The sequence below is a fragment of the Phoca vitulina genome, unplaced genomic scaffold (assembly GCF_004348235.1).
Source record: "Phoca vitulina isolate PV1807 unplaced genomic scaffold, GSC_HSeal_1.0 scaffold2, whole genome shotgun sequence".
Classification (NCBI taxonomy): domain Eukaryota; kingdom Metazoa; phylum Chordata; class Mammalia; order Carnivora; family Phocidae; genus Phoca; species Phoca vitulina.
In genome coordinates this window covers 258,263-272,451 of record NW_022589705.1, presented here as the reverse complement: position 1 = coordinate 272,451, position 14,189 = coordinate 258,263, and the positions used below count along the sequence as shown (strand labels likewise).

General features: G+C 37.9%; 1 protein-coding gene across 2 annotated transcripts in view; it reads right to left on the bottom strand.

Moving 5' to 3' along the window:
* Positions 1 to 14,189, bottom strand: part of RNF115 (ring finger protein 115) — a 64,989-nt gene that overhangs the window by 20,118 nt on the left and 30,682 nt on the right. For both annotated transcript variants that reach the window (XM_032419961.1, XM_032419967.1), the window contains exon 4: positions 7,004 to 7,215. In XM_032419961.1, coding sequence (XP_032275852.1) covers positions 7,004 to 7,215 — 212 coding nt within the window. The remainder of the gene's footprint in view (positions 1 to 7,003; positions 7,216 to 14,189) is intronic.

Genomic DNA, 14,189 nt, shown 5'->3' with positions numbered 1-14,189 from the left:
CCATACTGTCTTCCATACTGGCTGCACCAATTTACATTCCCACCAACAGTGCACAAGGGTTCATTCCCTTTTCTCCACATCCTCACCAACACTAGTTATTTTGTGTCTTTTTGATAACGGCCATTCTAACAGGTTTGAGGTGATATCTCGCTGTGATTTTGACTTGCATTTCCCTGACAATTACTGATGTTGAACATCTTTTCATGTACCTGTTGGCCATCTATATATGTCTTTTTTGGAAAAATGTCTATTCAGATCCCCTGCCCATTTAGTCAAATTATTTGGAGTTTTTTGATGTTCAGCTGTGTAAGTTCTTTATGTACTTTGATATTAATCCCTTAGAAGATAATGTTGCTTCATTTTTAATGTATTTACATATATAGTTACTTTCTCCTAATGGCAAATGTTTTTGTCATCTACATATTTAGTCAATAATGTTTACACAGGTAATAACATGAAACTTCTTTTCACAGTGTGTCTAAATAAGGTAAAAAACGGGTAGGTTTATTTAATGAAAACTTTAAATGATAGGGGCACCTGAGTGGTGCAGTCAGTTAAGCGTCAGACTCTTGGTTTCAGCTCGGGTGGTGAACTAATGGTGGTAAGATCGAGCCCCACGTTGGGCTCAACACTCAGCACAGAGTCTGCTTGGGTTTCTCTCCCACTCCCTCTTGCCCCCCCAACCCCCAGACACACTCTCTCTCTCTAAAATAAATAAATAAATCTTTTAAAAACCTTTAAATTATAATGATAGAAAGGGGAAAAATCAACAAGAGTTAAATGACTTTCTCCCTCTGCCTCTCACCCCACTCTCATAATCTCTTTCATTCTCTCTCAAATAAATAAAATCTTAAAAAAAAAAAAGCTAAATGACTAAAGTATACAAAATGCTGATTCAGAGCCAAAAATCACTAAGTTTATGACACTCACCACCCCCCCAAAAAAAGGTGTGTGTGGGAGGGTGCACGTGGTTAACATATCTTACAAGATAAGATCAAAATCTTCAGAAGACTGCTAAAACATTATTTAATGTAAAATAAATGTTAATCCTATGCTACAATTAATCTGAAGTAACGTGTTACTTTTTCTATTAGCTAAAATAGCTAATAAAATATCTAATTAGCAGACACTGGCTGTCTGACCCCAAATCCATTCTCAACACCATTCTCCCTTGCCACCTCTCACTACAAAGGATTCAAAAGCTAAATCCATGCTCTCCCAGCTTTCTTTACAGCTGGGGATGGGGAACATGTAACAAAGTGCCCAGTGAGTGGAATTTTCTTCCTAAGGAATATAGAGGTGGGAGTGGGGCAATGGAAAAGATTTTCCTTTCCTTAAAAAAAAAGGGGGGGGGGGGACAAATAAGCTGATGCTATCCCTTTTCCCTTTCTTCTTTCCTGAGGCTCTAAGGCAGTAAGCATGAGAGAAAGACCAAGAGAACCACAGAGATTCAACCCTAACATGGTTAAGATATAGAAATATCCTACTGCCACCCAGCTATAGACATCTTGTTATGTGTAAGAAAAACAAATTCCTATGGAAAAACGTTCCATGCTCATGGATTGGAAGAACAAATATTGTGAAGATGTCAATGCTACCTAGAGCAATCTACACATTCAATGCAATCCCCATCAGAAAAACAAATTCTTAAGCCATCATTAAGTTCAGGTTATATGTTACTCAGGTAATACGATTGTCTGTAAAGGACACATGAGAAAAGGAGGCTTATATCTTTCTCCCACTCTGCTATTAGTTAAAAAGACAATGTAGTAACAGAGTAGACCACAATTCCAATGGAATAAATAAGCAAAGCAACCAAGGAGGACTGGATCAAGCTAATGTGTTCACACTGATATTTTATTAATCTGGCAAGGAATTTCTGAGCAAAAGATACTAAAATTTGACCACTGCCTACTTTAGCTGTTCATGGCCCAGCTCCAGGGCTCTGTGAGAAGAGTGTATATAGCCTAGTGCCTGAAAAATTCTAGGCATTTGATTAAGTGTTAGTTACCTTCTCGTCTCAGATTGCAGAAAAAATACAAGGCTGCCAAAGGGCATTCATACTGTTTTTAAGCATTCATACAGTAGGTAGAACAAGTTAGAATAATTCTCCCCATTCCTATTAGCAACTAAAAAAATCTTCTTGAAAGAATTTTATTTCCTTTACAAGACTCCTAGCAGAAACTGTGTTTGTCCAGTAGGCCAGAAATTATCCAGCTAATAATCAAGAGAAACACAAGCTGATCACTTTACTCTGACACCCCAACTCTCTTATTAATTTAAGGGCTATGAACAAGGGTTACTGCTTAAAATGCTTAGATCCAATTACTCTGGTCAAACTGGGATTATGAGCATCAAAATGAATAATGATTAAAATAAAATCCATGAGTCCATGCTAAAATAAATAAGTGGACTGAAAAGATAGGGCAAGGAGAAGAAAAAAGCTCATTTACAGAAGATTGGTATCTGTAGAAGGAATCATAGAAATAGAAAAATCATTATTTTACAGCCATTATAGTAATAATTCAGGCAAGAATCATCATGTAAAAAACTACTAGGGAACCAGATGTTCATTCAATATCCAAGTATCACCACAGATTATTTATTAATTACAGAGGAGAAAATGTACCTTTATAAGAAAAGTTTGGCAGACAAGGCCTTAACCAAATGGTCAAACTTAACACTACCCATGATGGGGAAAGCTAACAATGTGCCCCTCTGCTGCAATACGCTGAAAAGGATACATCATTTATCTAGTACTCTTGCCCAGATACTTAATCTGAATGAAGAAACAATCAGACAAATTCAAATTAGCGGACATCTTAAAAAAAAAAAAACCCTAGACTTGACTTAAAACTAAGGAAGGTCATGTGTGGGTTTTCCCTGATAGCATGAACTAAACGCCCAGCCACCAGCTAGCACTACCACCAGACATGTACACAAATAAGCCTACAGATGATTTCAGCCCTCAGGCTTTATGTGTTCTAGCTGTGGTCCTAGACATCACACAGCACAGAGAAACTATCTCCTACCCTATCTGAATTCCTCACTCAAAGAACTGTGAGCGGTAATACATAATTATTACTGTTTCAAGTCACCAAGTTTTAGGATAATTTGTTATGCAACAACAGATAACTAATATACACTCTAATAAGGCAGAATCTCAATTTTCCTCAGTAGTGTCTACCTCACAGTAGGTACTTCATAGTACCTACTATGCCATAGTACTATGGTAGGGGAGTGCATGAGGTGCTTTGGGAGAGCACAAAGAAGGGCCTCTGACACAGTCCTGAGGTCACAGGAGGCTTCCTAAATTCAACAAAGGATTAATTGGGTTAAGAAAGCAGCAGAGGGGGCACCTGGGTGGCTCAGTCGGTTAAGCGTCTGCCTTCGGCTCAGGTCATGATCCCAGGGTCCTGGGATCAAGTCCCGCATCGGGCTCCCTGCTCTGTGGGGAGCCTGCTTCTCCCTCTCCTCCCCACTTGTGCTGTCTCTCTCACTATCTCTGTCTTTCTCTCTCAAATAAATTAAAAAAAAAAAAATCTAAAAAAAAAAAAAAGCAGCAGAGGTATTTCTGCCAAAGGAAACAGATTAAGCAAAGGTAAACAAGCTAGAAACACCATGGTGTATGTAGAGAATAAGTTTTATATTGGTGGAATAAAAGGAGGAAGTGACAGGAAACAAGGTTGCAGAGTTCAGAAACACAGAGGCCCTTGTATATGAAGTTATGGACCCTATGACAATGGATTTTATACAGAGAAGTGACAGAGATTTGAAAATTTAGGTAGATAATCCTGTAAGGGTAATACGGGAGCAAATTTAAGAATGGTAATGCTTTGAAGGAGATATGGACGTGAACTACAAGGGAAATGGTTGGACAAAACAGGAGTTGAGAAATAGGAAAGAAAAATCAGGAAGAATTCATAACTAACTGGCTAAGTATATATTGGAGAGTTGAGCAGGACAAAGAAAAGATTCTATGTTAATACTTCAGTTTCTAAACTGGGTAGAGTGGTACCCCCTATCAAAATCAGATAAAGAAAAAGGATTGGGTTTGGAAGAAAAGAGTTTAGCTTTCATCTTGGTGAGTTTGGAGTATCTATGGAACATCCAGATGGAAATGTCTAACAAGAGGATATAAATTCAAGTCTCAAATTAGGGGGAAAGGTCAAAATAGAAATATAGATCTGGGAGTCTTTAGTATATAGGTAATTATTAGAATTGTGAGATAACCTAAGAATGGCCAGAGAGAACTTACAGAGTAGTGGTTCTCAACCAGGGACAATTTTGCTCCCTCAGGGGACATTTGGCAATATCTGAAGACAGTTCTGGTTATCATAACTGGGAGGATAAGGGGGGTTTACTACAGGTAGTAGACAAAAGCCAGGGACACTGCTAAACGTCCTATAATGTACAGGAGAGCCTCCCACACAACAAGGAATTATCTAGCCCCAAAATGTCACTGAGTTCCAAAGTTAACCCTATTGCAGACTAAGGAAAAGTCAGAGAAGAGGTAAATCAAGAAAACTTACTGTCATGGAAATCAGAGAAGCAGAGAATTTCACAAGGGGGGAGAAAATGTTGAATTCAGTACATTAGACTCATACAATAAAGATTTTGAAATACACACTGGGTCTTCACCCCTGCAACACAGGGATTTTAGTGAAAGGAGAACCAGATTATAGTAGTAGAGGAATAATGAGAGATGAGAAAGTACAAAAAGTAAAAGCAACTCCTCGGGAAATTTTATTGGAAAAGGAAAGAAATACGATTGGGCAGTAACTAAAACAATGGTTCTCAACTCTGGCTACAATCAGAATAACCTCAAAAGCTTTTAAAAATTACCAGTGCTTAGGGGTGCCTGGATGGCTCGGATGGTTAAGCGTCTGCCTTCTGCCTTCGGCTCAGGTCATGATCCCAGGGTCCTGGGATAGAGCCTCACGTCAGGCTCCCTGCTCAGTGGGGAGCCTACTTCTCCCTCTCCCTCTGCCTGCTGCTCCCCCTGTTTACACTCTCTCTCTCTCCCTGTCAAATAAATAAAATCTTTAAAAAAAAAAAAATTACCAGTGCTTAGATCTCACCCAGAATACTTAAATCGGAATCCTTGGGGACAGGGACCAGGTATCAGGATTTTTAAAAATACCTCAGTGACACTAATGTACAGCCAGAGTTGAAAACCATGCTGCTAAAGTGTGGGGGGGCAGGGCAGCAAAGGGGAAAAAGGGAGCAGGGAGATGAAAATGGATGAAACTAAATCTCAGAGGAAATAGGTAAAGAATGAGTCAGAAACATGGGCTGATGGAGTTACTTTGAAAACAAAGGCAGGATACCTCATCTTAGGAGACTGGAAGGAGAAATAAATATTAATGTAGAAAAATGTGACCCAGGGTTTTTGGGAGTTCATGTCTGAGGCCCCAATTTTCAAAATGAAGAATACAATCAGCTGCTGAGAATCAGCTACCAGACAGGAAATTTGGAGTGAGATTTGGCCGAAGTTCAAAATATTTCCTAAGGGGAATGCAAATTAAAAGACTAATCAAAAGCATTGACAGTCTAATGGAGATTAAATACACTTTGCCAGCTGCAGGGGCACCAATGGGCACATTAATGATTTTCCTCCAGCAGTACTCAGCCATTCCCTTAGGGGAGGAACAAGGTAAAAGCAGACCACAGCACCGATCCAAAATTGGCAGTTTAGTGGGTAGGAGAAAATAAGTGCACAAGAGGTAAAACTGTAGATGAACTGTAGCTGAGGAGTTGAAAAATGGGGTCCATACCAGGTAGAGAAAGGAAAGTAAACTACATGCAGTTTAAAGGGCACAGATTTGCCTCTCAGCACCATATGTTATTACAATGGTCTAAGATTTTTTGGCTTTTGTCCTTGACAATCCCATTAAATCAGATTTCCTATATCTTATTATTGTCCTAAGAAGAAATGTCTACAACTAACTTTGAAATTCATAAGATATAATATGAACTAATGGACAAATAGGTGGATAGATATGTGATAAAGCAAGTATAGTAAACTATTAATAGTAAAATCTAGAAGGTATATATATGTAAGGGAGTGTAGGCTCTAGAACAGCACTGTCCAATAGCACTTTCTGAGATAACGGAAATGTTCTATAATCTGTGCTGTAAAATATGGTAACTACCAGCAATCTGTAGCTACTGAACCCTTGAAATGTGGCTACTGTGACTGAAGAATTTTGAGTTTTATTAACTTTTAATTAATTTAAATCGATATAACCCCATGTGGCTAGTGGCTGCCATGCAGCACTAGATTCATACATCCCTGGATTCAAGTAAATCCTGGATCTACCACTGATCCAGGTTATTTTATTTCTCTGAGTCTTATTCTTATATAAAATAAGAATAGCAACAGCACCTACTAATTCATATGGATTAAATAAGCAGATAAAGCATGAAGTACAATCCTAAGCATATGGCAAACACTTTTAAAATTTTATGTTTATTATTCCTACAAAATGGGCTCTATGAGATCAAAGGTCAGCACCTGTTCTGCTCACCACTGTATCCCCAATATCTAATTAGCAGAAGTGTTCCAGCATAAAAGACATTCAATAAACATTTGTTGCATGAATGTTTTTACAGTCACAAGACTATATTTCTATTAAATTTCATATTAAGTCCATTGCTCCAATCTGTTGAGGTCTTTTTGAATCCTAATGTTGTCCAATATATTGGATATCCCTTTCAGTATTTTCTGATAAACAAATATTATCACCTATATATTAATCTAAGACATTAATAAAATTAACCAGAGACCTATATCATTACTTTTAGCATCCTTTAATTTATCATCATTTGTTAACTGGTAGCAGTTGAGAAGAGACATTCAGTTTAACTTCACCTTCACTCTGTTTATATCTCCATCTTGTCCATAAAGGTAAGAAGTATGAGAACCTTATAAAGATTAGATTATGCCAATACATCCTTCATTGAAACTACCCTTAAAGAGAACTTTAAAGAAAAAACTCACCCTTCAATAGCTGGGGATCTATCAGGACGAGTACTTCCTCGTGATCTGTATCTTCGAGTCATTGGCAGCCGTGGAGGACGACTTGGTCCCCAGAAGTCAGTGTGAGTTTGGTGACCCCTCTCATTGGCTCTATTATCTTGGTCCAGTGGATTGCTACTTAGAAATGGTCTAAAATCTGGGAAAAACATCGTGTGGTCCAAATGCTCCCAGAGCTAGTAAAAACCAGAAATAAACAACACGTTACTGGTTTCAAGATCAGAGGAAAGAGGAAATGGTTAAGAATAAATACTGAAAAAGGAGGAAAAAAAATTTTTTTGGAATAGTTTTTAACACTTCAAAATTCAGCAGTTCCAAACTAAAGAAGTGTATATTTCCCTAATTTCACAGAGGAGAAAAGAAATGTCTTTCAAGTGCATACATGGTGTGTGTGTACGGGGGGGGGGCACTTACATACTGAGAAACTTAATTTCCCTCATACAGAAACAAGCCAACAGCTGGACCCTTTCCTTAATACTGAGCTCATATTCACATGCCTCTGGCCAGTTTCCCCTTCTGAAGTAAAAATGTAAGCCAGACATGACCATGGACTTCTGTCCTAAGCACAACCATTTAGATCATCATATTCCTGTGCCTTGTCACAAATAACATCCACATTTCTACTATATAATAACCTAAGATTTAAATAAAATGGATGTAGTTACACATTTTTTTACAGATCATCATTACCACAAAGTGGAGACGAGGACTACAAAATACTTCTATTATCTAGAAACTGCATCAGAAAGGGACATTGTCAAAGCTGTGCCAAAGCAGTGCAGGAATGTTTGGTAAGACTATTCTGTTGTACATATTTTATCACTCAAAGGGTGTTGCTGGGGATGTGGGGACAGGAGTAGGGGGGGATGTGTGTTTGGAATTATTCAACAAAGAGTGAATGGAAAAAACAAACCACCACTGAAATAATTTAAATTTTATTTACCTGTACACCAGATATTTTAGAGTTCCAGAGAATACTACCTATTTCACTCCATCCAACCAAGCACATAACTCTGGTTACATCCTGGTCTTTTCATTTTGTTTCAAAGTTTTAAGTCAAACAGAAAAACTTACTATTTAATGCATATATAATAACAGGGACACAAAACTGCTCAGCACATGACCTTAGGTCTTAAAATCCTCACAGCCCTCCTGCTCCAGACTGATCATTTCTTCCAGAGACCCATACTAACAATAGCCTCCTCTAGAAACATTCAGAGAACAGATTAGCAGCCCAGCCGCATGTTAAAGCTGATCTGATTTCAGACCCCACTCTAGTCTCAACCTAACATCCAATAACTTGTCAAATCGATTCTTGAAATTAAGGAGTTTGTTTAGGTTTGTCAAAAATGTTATTTTTGCCATTTTTTCCGGTTTACATTTTGCTTCTTGATTTTCAAAGATGTTTCCTCCTCCTTTAAAAAATACACAATAAATATAGTACAAAAATGTGAACGCACAATATAAAATATGAAGTGCAATACAGTCTCCATTCATTCAGCCATGACCAATCCCTACCCCTAATTCCTACTCAGAGGTTAATTTGGTGTGTAGAATTCCAATCTTTAAATATCTTTGTGTTAACACACACACACACACACACACACACACACACTCTTTCATTCAACAAATGAAACATTTAGCATGTACTCTGTCCCAATCACTTTCTGGGAACTATTTAAGATATGGCAGTGAATAAGATGTTAAAAAAAAAGAACCTCTGCCCCAATGGATTTCATTTTTAAGTGGGAAGAGATACTATCCCTCCCCACAAATGGAAGGCAAAAGAAACTGTAGATATTAGACAGGGATAAAAGCCATGGAGGAAAAAGAGGCTTGCACTGACTCAGAACACACAAAGTCCTATCATTATTTTCAACAGCACCATACCATGGACGTTTTATATTTTATGTAGTCTTTAACATTTTTATTATGATATCTAGTATCTGATACATGTAAAATGTAATGAGGTATAAGAAAGTAAAATATAGGGGCGCCTGGGTGGCCCAGTCGTTAAGCGTCTGCCTTCGGCTCAGGTCATAATCCCAGGGTCCTGGGATCGAGCCCCGCATCGGGCTCCTTGCTCGGTGGGAAGCCTGCTTCTCCCTCTCCCACTCCCCCTGCTTGTGTTCCCTCTCTCGCTATCTCTCTCTGTCAAATAAATAAATAAAAATCTTAAAAAAAAAAAAAAAAAAAGAAAATATATACCCATATAACCATCTCTTAGTTCACATCCTAAAGCCACTGAAACCCTCTGTGTGTCCCTCCCTGCCCCAACCTCCAGTAACCACAACCCATAATTTTTTGTTTATTATCCCCTTGCTTTTCTTTACAGTTTTACTAGGAATGTATATATCCCTAATAAAATGTGACTTATGAATTATAAAAGTGCCTTATGAAAGCACTTGCTTTTTTGGCTGTACATATTGGTGCATTCATTTTCACACACATTTTATACCACACTTTTTAAAATCTTTTCTCCTCAATAAACATCTAGATTGTTTCCAGGTTTTTGCTATTACAAACAGCCAGTGTGAACATTCATATATGTGTCGTCTGCTGCAGAGATAGAAAAGTCTCTCCATTTAGCAGTTTGTACAACTTTGTATGTTCTATATATCTTCAATTTTACTTGGTAATGCCAAATTGTTTTGCACAGTAACTATCAATTCACACATCCACCAAGAGTTTCCACTGTACCAAATCCTGGCAAGCACTAGATATCACAGGGCTTTTGTTTTTGTTTTTAGTTTTTACCAATCTGCTAGACAGAAAATGATATCTCATTGTAAGGTTTTTGTTTGTTTTTTTTGTTTCTGGTGTATAAGAATAAATAGGAGAGTTTATTTAAAATGCATATTCTTTGGCCCTACTCCAAAAAGTAAATTCAATAGGTCTACAGTGAGTCTGAAAGACTCCCTTTAGCCTTTCTTGTATGGAAGGTCTATTAGCAATGAAATCCCTCAAATGTTGTTTATCTGGGAATGTCTTAATTTCTCCTTCATTCTTGAAAGACACTTTTGCCAGAGTTTGTTTTTTTTCTAATTAAAGGATTTTATTTATTTGAGAGAAAGAGTGCACAAGCAGGGGGAGGGGGGGAGGGCAGAAGGAGAGGGAGAAGCAGACTCCCTACTGAGCAGAGAGTACTCCAAGGGGCTGGATCTTGGGACCCCGAGATCAGGACCCGAGCCTAACGAAGGCAGACGCTTAACCAACTGAGTCACCCAGGTGCCCCACTTTTGCCAGATTTTGAATTCTTGGTTGGCAGTTTTTTCTTTCAGCACTTTATTTTTTATTTTTTTAATTTTTTATTGTTATGTTAATCCCCATACATTACATCATTAGTTTTAGATTTAGTGTTCCATGATTCATTGTTTGTGCATAACACCCAGTGCTCCATGCAGAACGTGCCCTCCTCAATACCCATCACCAGGCTAACCCATCCTCCCAACCCCCTCCCCTCTAGAACCCTCAGTTTGTTTTTCAGAGTCCATCGTCTCTCATGGTTCTTCTCCCCCTCCGATTTCCCCCCCTTCATTCTTCCCCTCCTGCTACATTCTTCTTCTTCTTTTTTTCTTTCTTAACATATATTGCATTATTTGTTTCAGAGGTACAGATCTGAGATTCAACAGTCTTGCACAATTCACAGCGCTTACCAGAACACATACCCTCCCCAGTGTCCATCCCACCCAGTCACCCCATCCCTCCCACCCCACCCCCCACTCCAGCAACCCTCAGTTTGTTTCCTGAGATTAAGAATTCCTCATATCAGTGAGGTCATATGATACATGTCTTTCTCTGTTTGACTTATTTCGCTCAGCATAATACCCTCCAGTTCCATCCATGTCGTTGCAAATGGCAAGATCTTATTCCTTTTGATGGCTGAATATTCCATTGTATATATATACCACATCTTCTTTATCCACTCATCTGTTGATGGACATCTTGGCTCTTTCCACAGTTTGGCTATTGTGGACATTGCTGCTATAAACATCGGGGTGCACGTAGCCTTTCGGGTCCCTACTTTTGTATCTTTGGGGTAAATACCCAGTAGTGCAATTGCTGGATCATATGGTAGCTTTATTTTCAACTTTTTGAGGAACCTCCGTTCTTTCAGCACTTTAAAATGTCATCACTGCCTTCTAGCCCTCAATATTAACTCAACCTTGAATTCTTTTTTTTAAGATTTTATTTATTTATGTGACAGAGAAAGAGAGAGAGCACAAGCAGGGGGAGCGGCAGGCAGAGGGAGAGGGAGAAGCAGGCTCCCCGCCGATCAGGGAGCTCAAGGCAGGGCTTGATCCCAGGACCCTGGGATCATGACCTGAGCTGAAGGCTCAACCTACTGAGCCACCCAGGCACCACGCCCCCAACCTTGAATTCTTAGGATGAACACAAGCTGGCTTATAATACATTGCTGCATTCTATTTCTGGGGTTTGGGTGAATTTCTGCATCTATGTTCATGACAGAATTGGCCTCTAATTTTCCTTTTGTGTACTATCCTTGTCTGATTTTGCTATCAAGTTATCTTAGCCCCATAAAATACATTAGGAAGCATTCTTTTTCATATGGCCATCCTGTAGCATAGAAATAGAATTACTGGGTATAAGCATTTCAAATTTTGTTAGATAATACCAAGCTACCCTCCAAAGGTCTATACCAATTTATACTCCCACCAGAGTACAAGAGCTTACATTCTTCCATACTCTTGCCAACACTGTTTTTTAATAACTTTTAAAAACTTCTGATGTCCAATTGGATGAACAAAAAATAATATGCACACTAAAAACATTAATAAGATTTCTCTAAATACTAGTGAAATAAAGCACCTTTTCAGTTTAACTGCCATTTTTACTTCTTATCATCAGACTTATTTTCCTCTCTAGGGACAGTCCCACCTCTGGTAAAGATAGCTGGTTTCTAGTCTGAAAAGTGGTCCACAACACAAAGTTTTGCTTGACCCCCAATTCCAAAGTAAATGCAACATTTAAATATCCAAAACTGTACTTGCCTTTAATAAGTGAAAAAGTATTATCCCCTCCACTTTTTCCATCATCCAACTCACTAACATAAACTATAGGAAATGTACAATTCCCTTACTATATGAATAAAGTTCCAAAAAGTTTGCTCACAGAAAAGAACTCTCAAAGCAATCATTATAATTAACATAAAAACTAAGTATTTGAGAATTTTGACTAGAAGAAAAATCAAGTACCAAGATTCTAATATCAATAATCTGCACTGATAATTATACAACTTGTTATCACATCTAATACATGTAAAAATTCTGAAGGAATTCGAGATTAGAAGCAGCTGCAACAACAGCATGAGGCATTTTGCTACTTGTTTGGAAACTGAAAATTAGCGTAAACAAATAATAACAATCAATGTATTTGTCCCAAATAGTGCACGCTGGCCACAGAACACAACATAAAAAGTGCACGACACAAATTTATACCAAATCAACACCAAGGATAAGAACAGCTTCAGGTCATTTGCTTCTGAGTAGACTTAAACAAGCATAAGAGAAAAAAAAATAACTCTTCTATAAAACTGGGTGTTCAGGACATGGCTTACGTGTAAGTAAAACCAGAGACCACTATTACAAAGTTTTGGTGAAACATCCAAAAGATCCACAGAGACCGTTTATTTGACAAGTTTTGCTTGAAAAACTGAAATGTTACTGTGAATGGAGGTAAAAAGACAATGCTTCTGAAAATACCTGTGCTGAAATATTTACAATATAAAAAACAGGATGGACAATACTTTCCATTTAGCAGAATTTGCTATTAGCTAACCATGATCATATCAGCATCTCTTAAAATATTATGGTCTGTTCCTCAGAAGTTAAAGTTACCATAGGACCCAGCAATTTCACACCTAGTTATATATCTAAGAAAACATACGTTCACACAAAAATTTATACACAAATATTCCTTATTCCTAACAGCTGAATAGTGTAAACAACCAAATGTCCACCAACTGATGAGTGAATAAAGTGTAGTACTGTATACATACAACTGAAATATTATGTAGCCATAAAAAAAAAGAATAAAGTACTGATACATGCTACAATATGGATGAACCTTGAAAATAATATGGTAAGTGAAGGAAATCAGTCACAAAGGTCACATAATGTATGATTTATATAAAATGTCCCAAAGAGGCAAATCCAGAGAAAACAGATTGGTGGTTACCTACAGCTGAGGGAACTGGGAAGAAAAAAGGAGTGACTACTAATGGATACAGGGTTACTTTTTGGGGTGAAAAAGAAGTCTTAGAATTAGTGGGGACGGTTATACACTGTGAATATACTAAAACCACTGAACTGTACACTTTAAAGGTTAAATTACAGGGTGTGTGAATTATATCTTTTAAAAACACTATAGTCTCGGGTGGCTCAGTTGGTTAAGCGTCTGCCTTCGGCTCAGGTCATGATCTCAGGGTCCTGGGATCTAGCCCCGCATAGGGCTCTCTGGGCTCTCTACTCAGCGGGGAGTCTGCCTCTCCCTCTGTGCTTTCCCTCTCTCTCTCAAATAAAGAAATAAAATCTTAAGAAAAAACAAACTACAGTCTCACAGAGATAAATTGAGAGTACAACTTTGAAAAAGTTCACAAGCAACCTTATGAAAACATTAAAGATAAAGAACACACCCATCACCTCCAAATGTTTTCTAGTGCCCCTAGGTAATCCCTTCCTCCTGCCCCTAAGCAACCACTGATCTTCCTGTGGTTTGCATTTTCTAGAATTTTATATTTTCTAGAATTTCATGTAAAAACGATCATATTGTATGTACTCTGGCTTCCTTCACTCGATTATTTTGACATTCATCCATATTTTACCAATGGTTTATGCTGAGTAGTATTCCATAATATGACTATACCACAATTCGTCTACCCACCTACCTGTTGATGGGTTGATTTGGGTTATTTCTAATTTTTAGCTATTAGAAATAAAGTTGCTGTGAACATCTGTATACATATTTATATGTGCAGATTCGTCTTTTTTATAAAAAAAAAAAACAAAACAGCTAGTATGTTTTAAGTGGTTGTACCATTTTTACATTCAATTTGTTGTTTCACAGCCTCACCAGCAGTTCGTATGCTCAGTCTTTCAAATTTTAGCCATTCAGATAGTTGTATAATGGT